We start from the raw sequence: 18,230 nt of genomic DNA, 5'->3' as shown, positions 1-18,230 counted from the left end.
ATCGGTAACACGTGTCCTGTTATGAATGATACAGGCTCTCACAAAGCAGAACAGATCAAGGGCAGAGGGGCTTATGCAGAGCCAGCCGCTCACGGAGCACACACAGTGGGCTGGTAAGGTAGGGGTGAAATGTACAGGATGGGGACTTAACCAGGTAGTAGACAATGTACTTTGGAATAACAAACATTAGAAACATATCAAATTAGTAAAATTGCAAAGAAATACTTTACTTATCCAAAGTTACTATACAGTAAAACTCCTTTATTAGAGGAGAATAAAAACATACACAGACATAGCTGTGAAAGTTCTGAAGGATATTTCTGGGTATTTGGGCAGGTGTTTGAACTTGTGAGACTTGCTTTTTTTTAATGGGTCTAAAATTAAGAAAATTCATGTTTTTTCTCTTCCTCGATAGAATTCTACTTGCACAAAATTATGATCACCTGTCAAAGCTACAGTCAAATTTTGACTCCCAAGTAAATTGAGAGAGAAGGAGGCAAACAAGGAAAGCAATCTTCCCAAGGTAACTGGGTGAGGTGGACAAGAGCAGGGAGTGAGGTGAAAATTTCACCAGAATTCCTCGTTGAAAGAGTCTTGAGATAAAATGTGAGACCTAGCCCCCTATGAATATGCTCGGGTACAACACAAGTCGGTCACCAAATCGCCTTACATAATGAATGTCCCAAGAAGCGAATTAACTGAATGACCTTTTCTTGAGCTGGAGGGGAGGGGTGAGTTGCAGGGGCAGGAACTGAATATCTGACAAGAACACAGGCATGAGGCCAGTGAGCCCCAAGAGGGAGGATGAAGAGAAAGAACTTCAGTGGCAGTTTGGCGAAGGGACTTCTGAGAACAAAATGATAGGACGTGAACCTGCTCCTCCACCTCTCACACAGCATCTTCAGGAAGGTCCGTATTACTCATGGGTGTGTCTGTGCGAGGGGATTCCTTGGGGGGAGCTCGAGGCAGCGCTGAGATCCGTATCAAGGGCTGTTAAGGGGTAAACGTGGAAAGGAATTATGCAAATGCAGAAATCAGAAGTTAGGTGGATAGGTGACATCTGCCTTTTATGTAGAATATATGGCCTGGGTATAATTAAATGTGAGCTTGAGAGTCACTGCACTCATAATTACCCTACCGAAAGAGGTAAGTCAAAGAACTTCTGCTAAAAGTTTGGCTGCTAGAGGCAGAAGTACCTCAAAAGGATGTGAAAACTGTAATCAACTGTTTATTTGCTCAGTCCTTTTCTCAAGCCAAGGGTGTGAACCTGGGAGATCATATATTGGGGAACAGAATAAACCCACTTGGTGGGTTTTGGCTGTGACCAGTTTTTTCCCCAAGCACATGATGTAAACCCATTATATTCAAATCCATGTAGCAATTACTAATATAAAATGTGCAAGTGATTTCAAATAAGGCAGTAATGAATCCACCTAGACATAGCCCAGCATAGTGGTTAAAAGCACAGACTAGGGCTGCAGTTTGGGCTCTAGCACCTACCAGCTGTGTGATCATGGGTATGTTACTTAATATCCCTTCTGCCCCTCCTCATCTTTATAATCACTGATAAATGTTCAACTGTAAATCAACTAAAAAGCATTCAACACTTAAAACAGGTGAATTTTATGGTGTGTAAAGTATACTCAATAAAGCTGTTTTTAAAAACAGTATCTAGATCAGAGAGATGCTGTAAAAATAAAAATGTAAACTGGCACTGTGCCTGGCACATAGTAAACAATCATAAATACTAGTGCTTAGTATTAGTATAATAAAGAAGAGATTAAAGAATAGACCACTAAAGATATATGAAGTTAGATTTTTAAAAGAATCAAAGAACTATTGGGTTAGTTGAAATTCCAGAGATCACTTAGTTCAACTCCCCTCATTTTACAGTTGAGAAAATTAGGGACCAGCAGGTGAAGTGCTTTAATTTAAGGTCTAGTTCTAAAACCAGACCTAAGCCTGCTGGATCCCCATCAGTGCAATTCCCACTCCCACCCACTGCCTCAGAAACATGGACACATGAAAAACTGAGGATGTTTCCTCAAAGAAGAAAAACATACAACACAGAAAATTCATGTAAAAATGAAGAAAGAGGATCCCAAAGCCAAGGGCAACCTGTGAAGAGGCCATGACATCCTGGCCTATTAGTCCAGTGGGATCCAGGTCATGAGAACATTAAGTGCTTTGGCAAGGAGGCCCCTGGTCAGCCAGGTGACCTGGCTCATCACTGTGGCACGTGCCTGGTAATGGTGAAGCTGCACAGTCCTGTCTGCTACTTTCTGACACAGGATCTGTCAGCAGCAGCAGGAACTGGAGCCAAAAGTGAATGCGGTAGAGTTCTTGGGAGCAGTCAGTCTGAGCAGCCCAAAGCATGAAATAGCTCCTAAATGGCTATTTTTGCCCGAGTAGTCTGGCCTCACATGTTTATCATCCCCTGGCCTTGTTCATCAGTCCCTCTAGATTCTGAGTGCCTTTACTTATGATCCTGTAAATTGCCTGTCAGTTTCTTTCATTGTGGCACCCTCTTCTAGCAGGAGATATGAAATGACCCAGAGATTTCCACTTCATTAGTGCTGCCATCTTCTAAGGGAACTTGATAGCATGTCTGAAAAATTTTGAAGCTAGTAAAAGCTTACTGTATTATTCCAAAGTTTAATGTTGGACGGGAGAACAAGGTTTGTCTTCTAGGCCAAGGCTTTCCAAGATTTCAGGGGATAACATTCAATGAGTCAACTCTCATTCTTAGGAGGGGGTAGAATCACATTCCTCCATTTTTCTTGAAGAGTAACAATTTAGACTAGATGGCTGGTACACAGGCCCCTAATGGTAGGTGACCCCCTAAGGGAGGATGGAGGAAGAAAAAGAACAGAGAATTAAGGCCTGAAACAGCTTTTATGATTTAACTCAGTACATTAAAACTTCTCAATGAATAATTCATAAAAGTGCCTCATCCTATTTGACCAACTGTTTAAATAAAAAATCAGTAGGAAGACAGAGGAGGTTGTGTCCATTCATTTGATCTGAGAACTTGGGATGTAGCTTATGATTAAGTCTGACTTCAGTTTTTCCACAGAAAGCTTTCCTATTTTGTAAGTCACTCCATACAATGAACACTTTGATGTCGAAGGAGGTGAGAACTCCGACTAAATGTCTTCTGACATTCTTGGCACTCATAAGGCTTCTCTCCAGTGTGAATTCTCTGATGTATGATAAGTTGAGAATGCTGGCTGAATGTTTTCTCACACTCGTTACATTCATAAGGTTTCTCACCAATGTGAATTTTTTGGTGGAGAAGAAGCTCAGAGTTATCCCAGAAGGTTCTTGCACATTCATTACACTGATGAGGTTTCTCTCCAGTATGAATTCTCTGGTGGACGATAAGATGGGAGGTCCGCCTAAAAGCTTTTCCACACTCAAAGCATTCATAAGGTTTCTCTCCAGTGTGAATTCTCTCATGTCTAAGAAGTTCTGAGTTCCCCCTAAAGGCCTTTCCACATTCCTTACATACATAAGGTTTCTCACCAGTATGAATTCTAATATGTCTAATAATCTCTGAGTTCTGGCCAAAAGTTTTTCCACATTCATTGCATTCATACGGTTTGTCCCCTGTGTGAATTCTTTGATGCCGGATAAGCTCAGAACTCTGACCAAAGCCTTTCCCACATTCGTTACACAGATATGGTTTTTCCCCAGTATGAATTTTTTGGTGTCTGATAAGGCCTGAGCTATGCTTGAAGGCTTTGCCACACTCAGTGCATTCATGATATCTTTCTTCAGTATGAATTCTCTGATGCTGAATAAGCTGTGAGCTAACCCTAAAGGTCTTCCCACATTCATTACATTCATATGGTTTCTCTCCCGTGTGGATTCTCTGATGTAGAATAAGGGCTGAATTCTGACTGAAGGCTTTTCCACATTCTTCACATTTATAAGGTCTCTCTCCAGTATGAATTCTATGATGGTGGATAAGATGCGAACTCTGAATGAAGGCCTTTCCACATTCATTACAAGCAAAAGGTTTCTCTCCTGCATGAATTCTCAGGTGCCTACGAAGACTTGAGTTAGTTCCAAATGTTTTGCCACATTCTTTGCATTCAAAGGGTTTCTCTCCACTATGAACTCTCATATGCTGGATAAGATGTGAATTTTGATTAAAGGCTTTCCCACATTCTTTACATGTATGAGGTTTTTCTCCCACAGAATTTCTCTGTGTTTTGTTAGGTTCTAAATTCTCCATGATGTTTTGGCCAGAGGTAGCAAATGCCTCTGCTGTAATATCTCCCTGATGTATAATCAGTTTTGAGCTGGGATTGCATTCTCTCACACTCTCGCTCTCCTGGTCTTTCTCCACTGAGGGTGATTTCTTAAAGACAATCAACCCTGATGCAAAGTCTCTCTCCTGAGGAGACATCTGTTCCATAATCTCTTCTGTGGATTCTCCTGAATGCCCCTCCAACAAGTCTTCTTCACATGAGGGTCCAAACTCATGACCCTCATAAAGTACCTTTGGCAGTTTTTCTATTGCCCCATGTAGCTCAGACTCTTCAGAAATTTCTTCCTTGGGGATTATCTCCTTGTTCTCAGTTCCCATCTCACAATCTGAAATGAGAGAGAGTAAATATGTGAAGTCACTATATCATACCTAAATGAAGCTATTGCTAGAAGAGTATGGAACTCTTACAGCTCTCAAAAGCAGTCTTGGTATCTGCTGCAATGATGGAATGCTGTTGAAGGAAGAAAGATATTTAGAATTATGGTGGACATGCCAGACAAACAGCAAATGCTGATTGAAAAGAGTGAGAGAAATGATTAGAGGAAGAGAGTTGAGGAGAGAAACAAGAACTGAAGGTAAGGAGATGCTGATAAAAGTTCCACAGTATTAACAGTGAGTTGGAGCATAACCTGAGGTTTGGTAAGAAAAACATTTAGGGAAAATGGTGGCCATATTAATACATGGTACACGGAAAAGTCTGAGAGATGGGGCAAAAAATGACTAATACAAACAAGTTTTGGACTTATAGAAAAATAAGAAAATGAGTAGCAAGAGGAACTATCCTGAATCCAGTCCTCTGGTGCTCGCCAGCTCTACAGAACAAGGGACTGTATATATATATCCATTCAAAAGTTAACTTGAGTTAGCTATAACTAGCACAGAAGTAACTATTTTTGCTCTCTTATAATTGGATGAAGTAGGTTCTAGCTTAATTTTCTCCAGTTAGTAAATTATATAAATAACTACTTTCTTTTCTCTATGATTTGAAATGCCATCTATATCACAATCTAAAGAACCATATATTTTGGTTAATTTCTAGGTAAATTTTCAGACTTCATTCAGTTCTGTTAATGTTTATTCCCTGTCTAATACCAAACTGTTCACTCTACTATAGTTTTGTTTAAAATTTTAATGTTAGAGAAAGTTCATTCTCATTAGTCCTTTTTCACATCTCTTATTTTTATATTTTTCTAAATAAATTTTAGCATAATTTTGCAAAATCTCCTAACATCCTGATGTTTTGTATCCATCATGCCTCTTTATGAATTTTCTTTTAGTACATTTTTGGTATATTTTCTAACTGGTTTTATTTACATATATAGCAGTGCTATTGATTTTTACATACTAATTTTGTAATTGGCGCCTTTATAGAAGTTTCTGAGTATTTTTATAGATCTACAGTCTATGCTTTTTTAAAACTTCTAAAATGCTATGCCAAAGTTTTTAGTTATTATCCCAAATCTATTCTTCCATACCTCATCACCAACAGAATAATTAATTTTTTTAGTGTAGCAATAAGCCTAGCTGAAGAAATAAATTCTCAGACTTTTCACAGCTAGGTATTGACATGTGACCAACTTCTGGCCAACAAGACAGTAAGATGCAAATGAAAACACACAGAACATATGAGAAGTCTCTTTCAGGGTGAAGGGATGCACTCCTTCACCCTCTTCTTCCATGCTGTGCCTGGGGTGTGAGCTAGTAGTTGGAGTGCCATCTTGAACCGTGAGTACACTGGCATACCCTATGACAGAATCAGAGCTGAAAGGAATTGGGGTCCCTGACAAATCCATGGAGCTGCCATAGCAGCCCTGGTATGCCTGCCTCTGGAGTTCTTTTATTTAAGAAATAAGCTTTGCCTTGTTTGAACCATTAGTTGTTGTTTTGGGGTTTTTATTTTTTTGGTGGGGACGAGTTTTTTTGTTTGTTTGTTTTAAATGAAGCAAGCCTATTCCAAACTGGCACAATGGCCCCAGAAATTTAGCTGTCCCAGTCACAAAAATCCAAATGATGAGAGAATAAGTCTGGCCTCTGTTCAGGTAGTAAGCAAGCTGGAGCTAATATTGAGGAGGCTTTTTGCCTAAGCGAGTGCATTTTTGTACCATAGCAAATCTGAGGAGTATAATCCTCTCATCAGTAAAAGTATTAACTGTGGAAGGTAATTCTCAAGGGGGATAGGTAAGTATGGGGCTTTATCCTTTAGAAAATGCAGTGTTATGGAATGGTTTTTAAGCCAAGGAGTGACACAGTCCATTGTCACTAAATGTCACTCATCTGCCTGAGACTAGCATTTCAGGTAGTTGCACAGTAGTGGCCATTTAGTGGCTAAACTATAAAGTAGCATGCCTAGACACAGGAAGATCAGTTAGGTTGATGCAATTGTCAAGGTAAAGGGTCATTAAATCTAACCATGGCAACCGTAGTGGTGAATGAAAAGGACACATACTGGAGAAATATTTAAGAGGACAAATTCTGTAAGATTTGGTGTGTGAGGAATAGGGATGAGTCCAAGATGATGCCAGATCTCCCTTTATTTAAGGAATAGTAATTAGATGGACAGTGGTTCCACTGAGGTAGGTAATACTGGAGGAGCCGCTAGTTTAGAAAGGAAGACAATAGATGGGCTCTGTTTTGGACTATATGAATTTGAAAATATCCATATAATGGTATCAAGGAGTCAGTCAAAACATATTAGTCTAAAATTTAGAAGAGTCAGGGCTAGAAATACAGACTTGAGAGTACTTAGCATAAATAGTATGAGCATAGTATGAGAATTGTCAGATATACTGAAGATAGAAATCTAAGAAGCCAAAGCTAACATTTAAGGGTATTCCAATTATCTCCCATCTTCCTCTCCAGATCTTTCTACCTTTCTCCACCCTGCTCTCTGCCCCAGATGGCTACCCTATACAGTATATATCAACAGGCCATCTGGCTTCTAGTTGGGTTCCATCAATGCGGAGGCCCAGCAGGAAGCTGGAAATAGGGACAATAGTAAGGTCAGGATATTAACCCTCCTAGTTCCTATGCAATCACCTTGGGCTCATGGTCTCCCTCAATGGTAGGTCATCACTCCTCTCGAGGAGTCTATCCTACCCAAATGTCTAAACAACTGCGTTCTCCATTAATCTCTCCTATCTCTGGTCTCTTATGACCACTCAACTGTTGCCTCAACACCCTGCCCACACATATATCATTTATAATTAACCTATTTGCAAATAAACCCTCCTAAAATTATCCCAATTTTAGTCAAGTATCTGTTTCCTGTTAGGACCCTAATGATAAAAGGATAGGTAGAGGAAGAGAAGCCTTCCAAAAATAGAAAAACTGGTTAATGAAGTAGGAGAAGAACCAGAATACAACGTCAGGAAGAATTAAAAAGTGTCATATGCATTGAGCTATCCAGTTGAATAAGAACGGGAAAACCTCTACTGGCACAATTAGATAGTTATAGATGATCTGTGAGAACAGATGCAATAGAATGACAAAACAGAAGCCAGTGACAGTGGACTAATAAATTTGCTGCTGCTTTTAAAATGTTTTGGACGAAAGGAGAGGACCAAGATGGGCAGTAGCATTAAAGGTCAAGGAAGAATTTTCTATGAAGGGAAAAACTTGAACATGTTTATATTAGAAGTGATGGTGCCAGTAGAGAAATAGGGATTAAGAGAGAAGAGATGAAATTACTGAAGAAATGAAGACCCTGAGAGGCAGAAGACACTGGGGTCAAGTGCTGAGGGAAGGGGAAAGTGGCGATTTTGGGGTGACCTTAGGGACTGCCCTTCTTTCTCTGCCCAGCTGCTCAGTTATCCACAGGGTGGTAGTTACTACCACCTTCCTACCCTGGGGCCTTCCTAGTCACTCACCAGTGCAGCCCTAATGACGGCCCCCACAAACCCCCACCTCCAGCACCTGTTAGGAATTTGATCTCCTACTGGAATCTGAAGCCTTGGAAGCTCTTTGTGCTACCCCTCAAAATAACATGGAATCTTCGTCAACTTTCCCTGCCACGGCATCTTCTCTCATTTTTCCATGGAGTAAGGGGCAAGCACCCAAAAGCAGGATTTCTCCTTTTGGTTGAAATTTTTGAAAATATAGACAATATGTATCCATATAATTGTAAGGATCCATTGTAGAGAACTTAGCTATCTTCTTCATCCATGTTACCATTTGAGGTACTATCTTAAAATAAATTTCTCACTAGTACTCAGTCAAGAACAAGTCCCACTGGCTGGTATTTCAGTCCCTATCTACTTCCAGCCCCCTCTCTGGCCTTTCCTTTTCACCCTCATCTCTCCCATAGTTACTTTTTTTTCCTATCATCTAGCTCTGTACAAAGTCATCATTCATAGAACCTAAATCTGTACCACACCACATGAAAAAATCACTTGTCCACAGTAAAACAAGATAAAGATATGAAAGTTAGGTATGTACCTATCCCCAGCTTCAAAATCTGGTTCAAAAATTCAAATCCAAAAAGTATTCCCTAACTAAATTTGACCCTGTCTGACCATTCTTTTGCTTTGCATTCTACCAGTGACACAATATTAACGTCATTTATTAAATAGTGCTTTACAGAGGTACCTTCTCATATACAAATCAAAGCCAATCTCCAGTTGGTTGATTTTCCCAGAGGCACAGCCACACATTAAGCCTCATCCTAATATGGAAACACTCCACTACTCATGGCCTAAGTTTACATTCCCAAATATAATTTCCTGTATTTCTGCTTCTCACTGCCATACTTTTCTTCAATGAAATGAACTCTTTTTGGAGAGAAATAAGATGGAGGTGCCACCAGAGGTGTAAGCTGACCACTCTTGGTCCTCAGTCTGGGGAATGACAAGACCTCTACTGGACTTCCACAGTTCAGCGTAGGGTCTTCAGCTCTGCAGACCTGGATTTTTTTTTTCTTTTTCTTTTTAAATGTTTTATTTATTTATCTTTAGAGGGGAAGGGAAGGAGAGAGGAAGAGAAACATCAATGTATGGCTGCCCCTCATTCATCCCCTGCAGGGAACTGGCCCCTGCCCAGAACTGGCCTGCAACCCAGGCATGTGCCCCGACTGGGAACCGAACCGCGATCACCTGGTTCGCAGGCCCGTGCTCAATCCACTGAGCTACACCAGCCAGGGCTGGATTTTTTTTTCTTGACGCACCTGAGAGTAGGCTCATTTTGTGAATGAGGCTCATTGGGCCTCCTTCACAAAATACTGATGCATAAACCAGATACCCACCTGTTAATTAACAATGAGAAATAAAACTTTAAAAGATGAAAATCTACAATGGAAGCCACATAAAACACTGACAATTGCCCTAGCTGGTGTGGCTCAGTGGCTTGAATGCTGGCCTGAGAAACAAAGGGTTGCAGTTCAATTCCCAGTATAGAGCACATGACTGGGTTGCAGGCCTAGTCCCTGGTGGGGGGCATGTGAGATGCAACCACTCATTGATGTTTCTCTCCCTCTTTTTTCCTCCCTTCCCCTCTCTAAGCATATATAAATAAATAAAAGCTTTAAAATAAACACTGAAAATTGTTTAATAGGCTTGAAATCCAGAGAGATTTTTTAAAAAACATTTTATTTACTTATTTTTAGAGAGAAGGGACAGAGAAAGAAAAACAGGGAGAGAAACATCAATGTGTGGCTGCCTCTCGCATGCCCCTTATGGGAGACCTGGACTGCAACCCAGGCATGTGCCCTGACTGGGAATCTAACCAGCGACCCTTTTGTTCACAGGCCAGCCCTCAATCCACTGAGCCACACCATCTAGGGCAAGATTTTTTTTTTAATGAATGGCTTAAATAATGATTCTTTGCCTGAAACTAGGCTAGATGCCTAAAAATCAAGTGGGAAATCTGTTAAAATATACTGATTTTCCATCTCCGAACTCTCAGAATCAGAATTTCCAGGGGTAGCCAAGGGATCTGTGTTTTTAACAAGTGCCCCAGGTGATTCTGATGCCCCATGAGGTTTGAAAACCACTGTGTTAGACAGTGTTAATTAACAAATGAATTTATCCCACTCTCGGTCTGGTGCATCCATCCCAACCCAATGACTCGTCTACCAAATAGCTAAACACGTGTGTAAAGCAGCATTATCATAGATGTATGGCCAATTCTCGCTCTTTTTTCCTACCCTCCACTGTAACTGCTCCTACCCTTCCCTCAACTTCTGAGGACAGGGAAGATATAATACAACTAACTGGATCCCATTTTCTGAGTTAAAAATCACATTCCTCTTAAGCTTATCAGATTGACCCTACCTGGATACTGTGACTGGACCTGAGTTTGCCCAAACTGCCTAAGTCAGAGTTTACAATGATCTCTTGTGATAGCAGTATCACTTAATCCTTTGAACTTACCTTCCAAAAATCACATTGTAATTCACAGTAATAAACAAACAAACAAACAAACAAACAATTAGCCTACAGTCTATTTTGGTCTTTTGAAACTTTTGTTGAAAGCATATATTGGGACTTAAATTACAAAAGGTCCAGGATCATTTACTTCCTCAGCAAACTCTGCTTTTGTGTGGTGCTCCAGAGATTTGTCTAGTCTAGAGTAATAATACACCACAGTAAAATCAGAAGGCCATGGATGAGACATATATCCTTCTATAGAGGAGGAAGAAAGCTATACACCACAAGCCCATTTTCAAGTAGACTGGTGGTAAGCAAGGGTAAATATTAAAGTCAAGGACCTAGAAACTGATCCCCATTCAATAATCCATGTGCCCACAGACATTACAGAAAGGATCTGTGTACCCCCTCCATGTATTTCAGTTCAAAGACTACTGCACAACAGCACATGAGGCAAAGCCTCAGAAGCCAGGAAATACAGGAGAAATAAAGGAACAGAAAGAACATTCTAACCTCAATGTAGTATGTGCAGAGTTGGGTTAGATAAAGAAGTGAGGATGCACTGACCTTTTAATGTAGAGAGTAATGATGAGCACTTGCTATGTACTGTGTGCTAAGCAATTTATAGACAATAGCTTGTTGAAACCTCACAACCTCCTTATGAGGCAAGTATGCTGGAGAGTATCACAGTGAGGAGGAATCCATCAGTATGCTTTCCTGTCTTTCTCCAGCAACACTTCTGATGGCCCAGAGCCATCAGAAGGCTAGGAATCAAAGCACAGTGGAAGAATGAAGGAGTGAGGGGCTTGAGGATACTAGCCAGGACATAGTTGAGATTACTGAGACAGGGAGGCAAATGAAGCAAGGGAAGGAGGGAAGAGTAGGATGCTAATAGATGGAGGTTACAGAGAAGGTAAAGAATGTGGTGAGCACAAGGATCCAAGGGCAGGTGTCCAGGAAACTGACATGAGGTTTAATGTTGAAATGTCAAAATTTGTTATACACCAAAAATAATATCCTTTGCAACTATTCAAATTTATGACAAAAAGATGAAATATTTTGAACATCAACTTACAAATATTGTAAGGGGATACAAAGCTTTTCAAATTATTTTATGTGGTATTTGAAGAAAAAGTATGCAGTGGCCTTGCTCTCAGAGCTCCAGCAGTGAACCCCACCTGAGTTAACCCAGTCAAATTAAAGCCATCCCCCTTGCAAGTGACTGTCCAAAACAGCAGGGATTGGTTCAGAGATGGACATATGCCTTCCTCTGGCTCAATAATAGCCTGAGAAAGTTTGCTGGGAGATTATGAGAACAATTTCCTGCCATCCTGAGAGAAGTCACAGGAAGAGAAGTCTACGTATGGTTCCTGCAACTGCTGCTGCCATTTCACTCCCATGTTGTGGATGAAGGCAGGTAGAGCTCAGAAAATTGAGGGGAAATGGAGCCAGGGCCAAAAGATTAAATGTCCTGAAACCTCTTTACCTGTTATCTTCCAATTATGAGAGCTTATACCTCGCATTAAGCCATCTTGAGTTGTAGTCTTACTTGCTGACAATAGCATTTTAACTGATATCAATACTCTCCCTTAACTTCTGAAAGGGCAGATATTAGTATATCTAGTCTAAGAATCACCTCCTTCCCAAAGTCTTCACTAACACTTCCAGGAAGGTAGTTCTCTCTTGGTCCTCCAGCATTTCACTCACCTCATTTTTTTTTGATGAGTTCAAAAACTTTTTTTTTAATATTTTATTTATTTTTAGAGGGGAAGGGAAGGAGAGAGGAAGAGAAACATCAATGTATGGTTGCTTCTTTTGCATCCCCTGCTGGGAACTAGCCCCTGCCAGGAACTGGCCTGCAACGCAGGCATATGCCCTGACTGGGAATCGAACCGCGATCATCTGGTTCACAGGCCCGTGTTCAATCCACTGAGCTACACCAGCCAGGGCGCACTCATCTCTTTTTTTGTACTATAGTTACCATGTCTTTTCCTGTTCACTGCTTCCCAAGACCTACAGAATAAAAACTTAACATGGCTCATAATGTCCTCCGGGTCAGGCTCCTGTCTCCCTCTCCATCTCCTGTCCAGTGCTCTCCAATGACATTTGAAAGCTGCAGCCATGTTCTGGGTCCTGCAGAGCAAACACTTCCTATTCTAGAAAGCTTATTTGCCTTTGCAAACAGGTTATGCGCACCACCTGCCCGCCTTGTACACTTAACATCTACAGGACTCAGCTCCAGCACAGAGTCCCTTCTGTTTTCTTCCCCTTCCCTGCCCCTAAAATTCCTTGATTTTGTAACAGTTACCTCATTGTATTATTAGTCCATTTTCATGTATGCTTTCTTCTTTATAACGTGAGCAGAAATGATGTTTTTCATCTTGGTATTCCCAGTGCCTAGCACATTTCAGGTACCTGGCGAATATTTGATAAATGACTTTGTGTAAATGTCTTACCTACAGAATGAATCTGGGATACCCTTGAGGACTAACTGGATATTTAATTCATTTTGTTATCTAAAGAGCCCAAAACGATGTCTGATACATAGCTGATCAAAATAACTATTTGTGAAAATAACTTCCTTTTCCCAATCGGGATGACATTTAATTTAAAGCACTATTATCCTTTCCGATGTCCTCCTGGTTCCCACAATCAAGAAGGCTCGATTACCTGTCTCCTTTCCAATATTAACCCTCAAAAGCCAAAATCCTGTCTGCCAGCATAAGGCACAATATGCCAAGGGAGCCTTAGGTTTTTGACACTGCCCTGCCATTTCGGCCCCGCTGTTTACTTGGGGATGGTTTGTCAGAAAACCACAGTTCCCAATGGCCCCCACCTCGGGACCGAAAAAGGGGGGGTGTCCCTGCTTCTTCCGCGCCGGCGGCTGACAGGCATGGAAGGCTTATGATCCACCTGGCAGGGTCCAGGTCCCACAACTTCAGTGTGCAGGTGGGAAATGAAGGCCCGAGCTGACCATAAAGTCCAAGGTCACACAGCAAACCCAGGTCAGGAACCGGCCTAAATGTTGGGTTTCCGCTCGGCTTAAGGGCCGGGAAGTAAGGAGCCTAGAGCCCTCCTCCCTCCCGCCGGAACGTTATAAGGTCTCACCGCAGGCCGCCACCGCCCCACGCTTGCTCCACTCGGGCTCCTGGGGCTGCTCAGCCCGCTTGCACAGAACCCGCAGCTGTGGTCTTGGTTTCACTGACGACAGGCATCGGCTACTTCCGGTATCCGGCCGCCCTCCAGCCAATCTGCGTGCGTCCACTCCGCTGGAGGAACAGGTGGTTCGCACGCCAACACCACCTCCCCTTTCCCAGCGTTTCTTTGTGCGGTCCGCTCCTTACCTGAGCACCCGCTCACTGTTGCCTGCCGAAGTTGCTCCCTGGAGTGGCCCTGTGAATCGGCCGAGGCCCACTTCAGCCCCAGGATCACTAACGAGCTGAGTCCTCCGGGTTTCCTAGAACGGCTCCAGGGATGCACTTCCGCCCTTTGACAGGCCGCTTGGCGCATTGCTCCTTGAGCATTGACCTGGGCTTGAGAAATTGGGAGTGGGCTTCGCTTCTTCGCGGAGCAGAGATTGCGAGGTCTTCTTAACACCCCCAACCTGCATCTCTTATCCTACCACTGCCTTTTCTGAGCTCCATTAGTCTGGTAAACACACACCCCTGGATCCCAGGAAGGGAGACCTGTTCTGAGGTCATGGAAGGCTTACTGGAGGAAGGGAGTGATGTTTGGGCTAGATTCTGAAGGTTGAATGGGAATTACCCAGAGTGAGGGAGAGAGCAGTTCAGACGATGGGCACAGCATTCTACACTAGAATGCCTTTTTACCTCTTGAACAAGTGTGGCTCTTCTCACCTCAGGCTGTTTGTACCTGTTACTTCCTCTGTTCTTTGCACAAGATTCTTGTTATTCGGGTCTCAGTTCAAAGGTAAACTAGTTGGAGAAACCTTCTATCTTACCTAATGTTGCCTCAAACTACACTACCCCTTCCAAATACTGATTACAGAAAAGGATTATTATTGGCTCTGTTTGGGTCTGGTGATGCCCCTGAACCAATCATTGTATTCAGGGGAAAGGGACAGTAGGATGAGCCAAATCTGGGTCACATTCTACCCCAATCGTGGGGGCAGGCTTCTGTGTTTGCCTCACCATAAAGGGTGACTATTTTCAAAAAGAAATATTGTGTATATACATCCAGTACACAACCTAGCAGAAAAGAAAACTTTCTCTTGAGTTCACCATTGAGGTGAACTTTAGCCACTCTTCTACCAATATCCTTAACTTTAGCCATTCTCCCACCAATATCCTTAACTCTAGCCCTAATGTCTGCAACTTCCCAAGAAGTTTGTTAACCCTAAATCAGTTGAAATATTCATTTCCTTGTCCAGACTGTTAATAACTAGTGGGAAAATTTTTACACTTTGGAGATGAGCCCCAAGATAAATGTATGATTTCCACTCTCCAGAAAAAAATTTTCTGTTTCCCTAGTCAACTTGCCTGCCATTTTTCATGATTACCATCATAATAGCCAGCTATATTTATCCCAAGCCCAGACTACAAAAGTACCTTGCCTCAGAACCAAGGGTGAGGGACATTTGGTTCTACTAGGTACTTTTACCTAGTGTATATGCACTAATGGGCATCTACCTCAAGAGCCTAGATCAGGGAGTCTCAAACTTGGCTGCACATTGGAATCCCCTGAGGATCTTTAAAATGTTGGTATCTAGTGCCACCCATATAAGTTCTGTTGCAATTGGTCTCAGATATAGTCTGGGAAAGGTGTTTGTTTGTTTTTGGAGAGGGGGTGTTTGTTTTTGTAGTGCATGTGTTTTTAGCTTTCCAAGTGATTCTAACATAGAGCTAACAAGGTTGAAAACCAAAGGCCTAGGTCAGTGATTCTCAAAATGCAGTCTCTGAATCAGAAACTTGGGGGTTGGGGCTTAACAATCAGTGTTTAAGAAGGCCTTCAGGGGTTCCAATGCACACTACAGTTTGAGTATGACTGGCCCTGATATTGACAATGCTTCACGTGATCAGTCCCTGTATGTGAGTTAGACAGGAAAAGGATAAGTTGTATCTTCCCAGCTGCTCCCCTGCCCACCTGCTTTATTACACTGGCCAATTTAGGGGCCGTGGGGAGCAATGGGAATCTACTGAGGGAAGAGGACTAAGGCTTATGATCCACAAATACCATTCCCATTTCCAGTGTGTAGGTGGATATGTATGACTGGGTAGGGGCTGATGTTTCACAGTCTCCTGATAGGCTCAAAACTTTCGCTGAATTGATTTTATAGGTAAGTGTAGGAAGTTTTGCTCCTCTCAAAAAAAAATGGCAGGTAGGAACCTTGCCTGCCCTGTTCACTTCACACACGTACAGGCACATGAAAAATAAAAGACATACTGTTCATATTCACCCTAGTCCCTTCTCTTCTATCTCTGGAACACATGGGAAGGAGGACTACCAGCACTAGCTACACTCATTTCTAATACTTTAAATCACATCATCTCTCTAATTAGTTTACAACTTTGTTGGGGGCCTGGTGCTGATTGTAATTATATTTTCATTTGTCTATGGACCACATTCCAAGCTATCACCAAACTATAAATAACAGAACTCAATGTCATCTTAGATGGCATGTAAGTGTAAGCCATTGGTAGAATTCTAAAAGAAATTACCATAAGCAGCCCCCTTGAAAATCTTTAGATCTTTTAAAACCCCTTCTCTCACAGGTGCAGGTCCTTGAATAATGTCACTTTGTTCAACATCATTTTGTTGTGACATTGTTGAGATGCTATAGGAACTTAACGCTTGTTTATCTCAATTAGCCTGTGGTAACACTGGTTTTGTTATATGTCGTTTCACTTCAAGTCACAGAACCTGTCGACAATGGTAAGTGAGGACCAGCTGTATAACTCTGGGCCAGCGTATGATTTAACACTAGGACACAGGCTAGGATAGCTCCCTCTTCCTGTGAACTGCTCTCCTCCTCCCACCTTCACACATCCACTTTTTAGATCACTGTCCTTGATCTTATTTTCTTGATCCTGCCTTCCTTCTCTTCTTTTAACCAGCCAAACTTACACCCCTGAAGTTTCACTCAGCATGACAAGAATGCATCTTGCCTTTGTGACTTAACCATTTCCTATGAACACAGCTTTACCTTAGATAGGCAGAGTGTTCCTTGAGAAACGAGACTATGTACATGTCCCTGAGAAGCGCTAGCCCTGCTGGGTCCACATTCAGTAGACCCCAGCTGACCTGAAATCCTCATATCTCACCTCCGCACACAACCAGCTTAAGCAAAGTCAAGGTTCAATGAAGTCTTCAGTGTTCTCCTCACTCCTCCGTCAATGCACAAGAAAAAGGTAAAACAGAATGTCAACCACCTTCTCCAGAGTTAACAATTATACCAAGGAATCCAAGGAGACCAATTCTGAGCCTGACCTAGCAAGGTCATGTTTTCACTATTCCAGGATAGTAGATCCTTCTTGGACAAGTTCTTTAAGTGTAAAAGGTACCTCCAGCGTCCACATCTCTCAGGTGAAACTATGGCCCCTTTCACACAAGATAAAATGCAACAACACCAGAAACCTCAGCTTCCTAATAACTGTTCCACGGTTTGGTGTCAGGTGCAGAGGCAGAGAAGAGAATGTTGCCCTGGTGCAAGGGTAAGTTCTCGGCTTTGAGAAAGGAAGCTGGAAGCGGTAGAAGGTGTTGCACTGGAAATAACAGCAGAGTCTACAAGGGAGCAAGTGACCCAAAAGCAAAGCTGTACTGCAGCACATGAGGCTCCCTACCAGGGTTCTGGAGTCTTCACAAAGTCATCAAAATAATCGCACACTTGCTACCAGGTCTAAGACATCACTGAGCCATAACCATGCCCCTGACCACTGAGCTCCAAGTCCAGGCAACTGCCACTAGTTAGTCTGAATTTGTATTTGAGTAGAAATTATTTGCCCTGCCAGGGCAAATATCCTGCATGAGTATTTCTGAGGCTCTTTTTTAGAGAAAATAACATGGGAGGAAAATCAAGTCCCAGTGTCTCCCACCATCACAGGGACATAAATTCCCAATGTGACTAGAGAACCATGAGACTGCCAGAATGACTCCTAATTCTGTTCTCATGGTGTCATTTTCCAGCTGAAGATGTGGCCCATCAAAAAATCTTGGATGAACTATTTAGTCCTCCAATAAGACCCCTTCTCTATGACTCAGCTTTCCTCCTCTCATGAATGTGATCCATTTGACATCTACCACACTCACTATTCATTCCGTAATTCACTTATGCCATGAGCCTGCTCACAATGATGAGAAGGCTCATCATTCATCCACTGAATGTTCCACTGCCACTGAAATCTATAACTGTGATACTACCTCAGAGTCCCTCTCAAGAGGCTTAATTCTGCTGCAAACACCCACAGATTCTCTCTCGAGACTCCAAGGGCTCATTGTCTTTCCCCCTCCATCAAACTCACTCTACCCCTCCAGTACTGAGTCACTCAAATGATCCTCCTTGACTTCACTGTGTTCATGCCATATAAGAAATCATGTAGCCCTGGCTGGTGTGGCTCAGTAGGTTGAGCACAAGTCTT

The 18,230-nt window shown here is 42.2% G+C and overlaps 1 protein-coding gene across 4 annotated transcripts; it reads right to left on the bottom strand.

Annotated features, from left to right (window-relative positions):
* Window positions 1–244: 244 nt before the first annotated feature.
* ZFP3 (ZFP3 zinc finger protein) lies at window positions 245–14,151 on the bottom strand. 4 transcript variants are annotated; one of them, XM_037066257.1, is made up of 5 exons: window positions 13,980–14,056; window positions 13,744–13,904; window positions 12,944–13,050; window positions 12,594–12,648; window positions 245–4,602 (listed from the first exon to the last, which is right to left on the bottom strand). In XM_037066257.1, exon 5 carries the CDS (start codon window positions 4,592–4,594, stop codon window positions 3,098–3,100), a length of 1,497 nt encoding a protein of 498 aa, XP_036922152.1. In that variant the 5' UTR covers window positions 4,595–4,602; window positions 12,594–12,648; window positions 12,944–13,050; window positions 13,744–13,904; window positions 13,980–14,056; the 3' UTR covers window positions 245–3,097. The 4 variants fall into 4 exon arrangements, with proteins under 4 accessions (XP_036922152.1, XP_036922153.1, XP_036922150.1 ...); XM_037066258.1 differs by lacking the exon at window positions 12,594–12,648; XM_037066255.1 differs by lacking the exons at window positions 12,594–12,648; window positions 12,944–13,050 and having other exon boundaries at window positions 13,980–14,050.
* Between the last annotated feature and the right edge of the window lie 4,079 nt (window positions 14,152–18,230).

This window comes from Sturnira hondurensis, unplaced genomic scaffold, assembly GCF_014824575.4.
Source record: "Sturnira hondurensis isolate 20B ecotype Veracruz unplaced genomic scaffold, ASM1482457v3 Scaffold0016587, whole genome shotgun sequence".
Lineage (NCBI taxonomy): Eukaryota > Metazoa > Chordata > Mammalia > Chiroptera > Phyllostomidae > Sturnira > Sturnira hondurensis.
The sequence above is the reverse complement of the archived record's forward strand: the minus strand, read 5'-3'. Positions and strand labels throughout refer to the sequence as shown.

What these genes read in the sequence shown, in the direction of transcription:
- ZFP3 (XM_037066254.1), bottom strand. Translation starts at nt 14,145, where the DNA reads ATGCGCCAAGCGGCCTGTCAAAGGGCGGAAGTGCATCCCTGGAGCCGT. An exon ending in AACAGTGAGCGGGTGCTCAG is followed by an intron (nt 4,603 to 13,979) that starts GTAAGGAGCGGA and finishes CTCTCATTTCAG; the next exon opens with ATTGTGAGATGGGAACTGAG.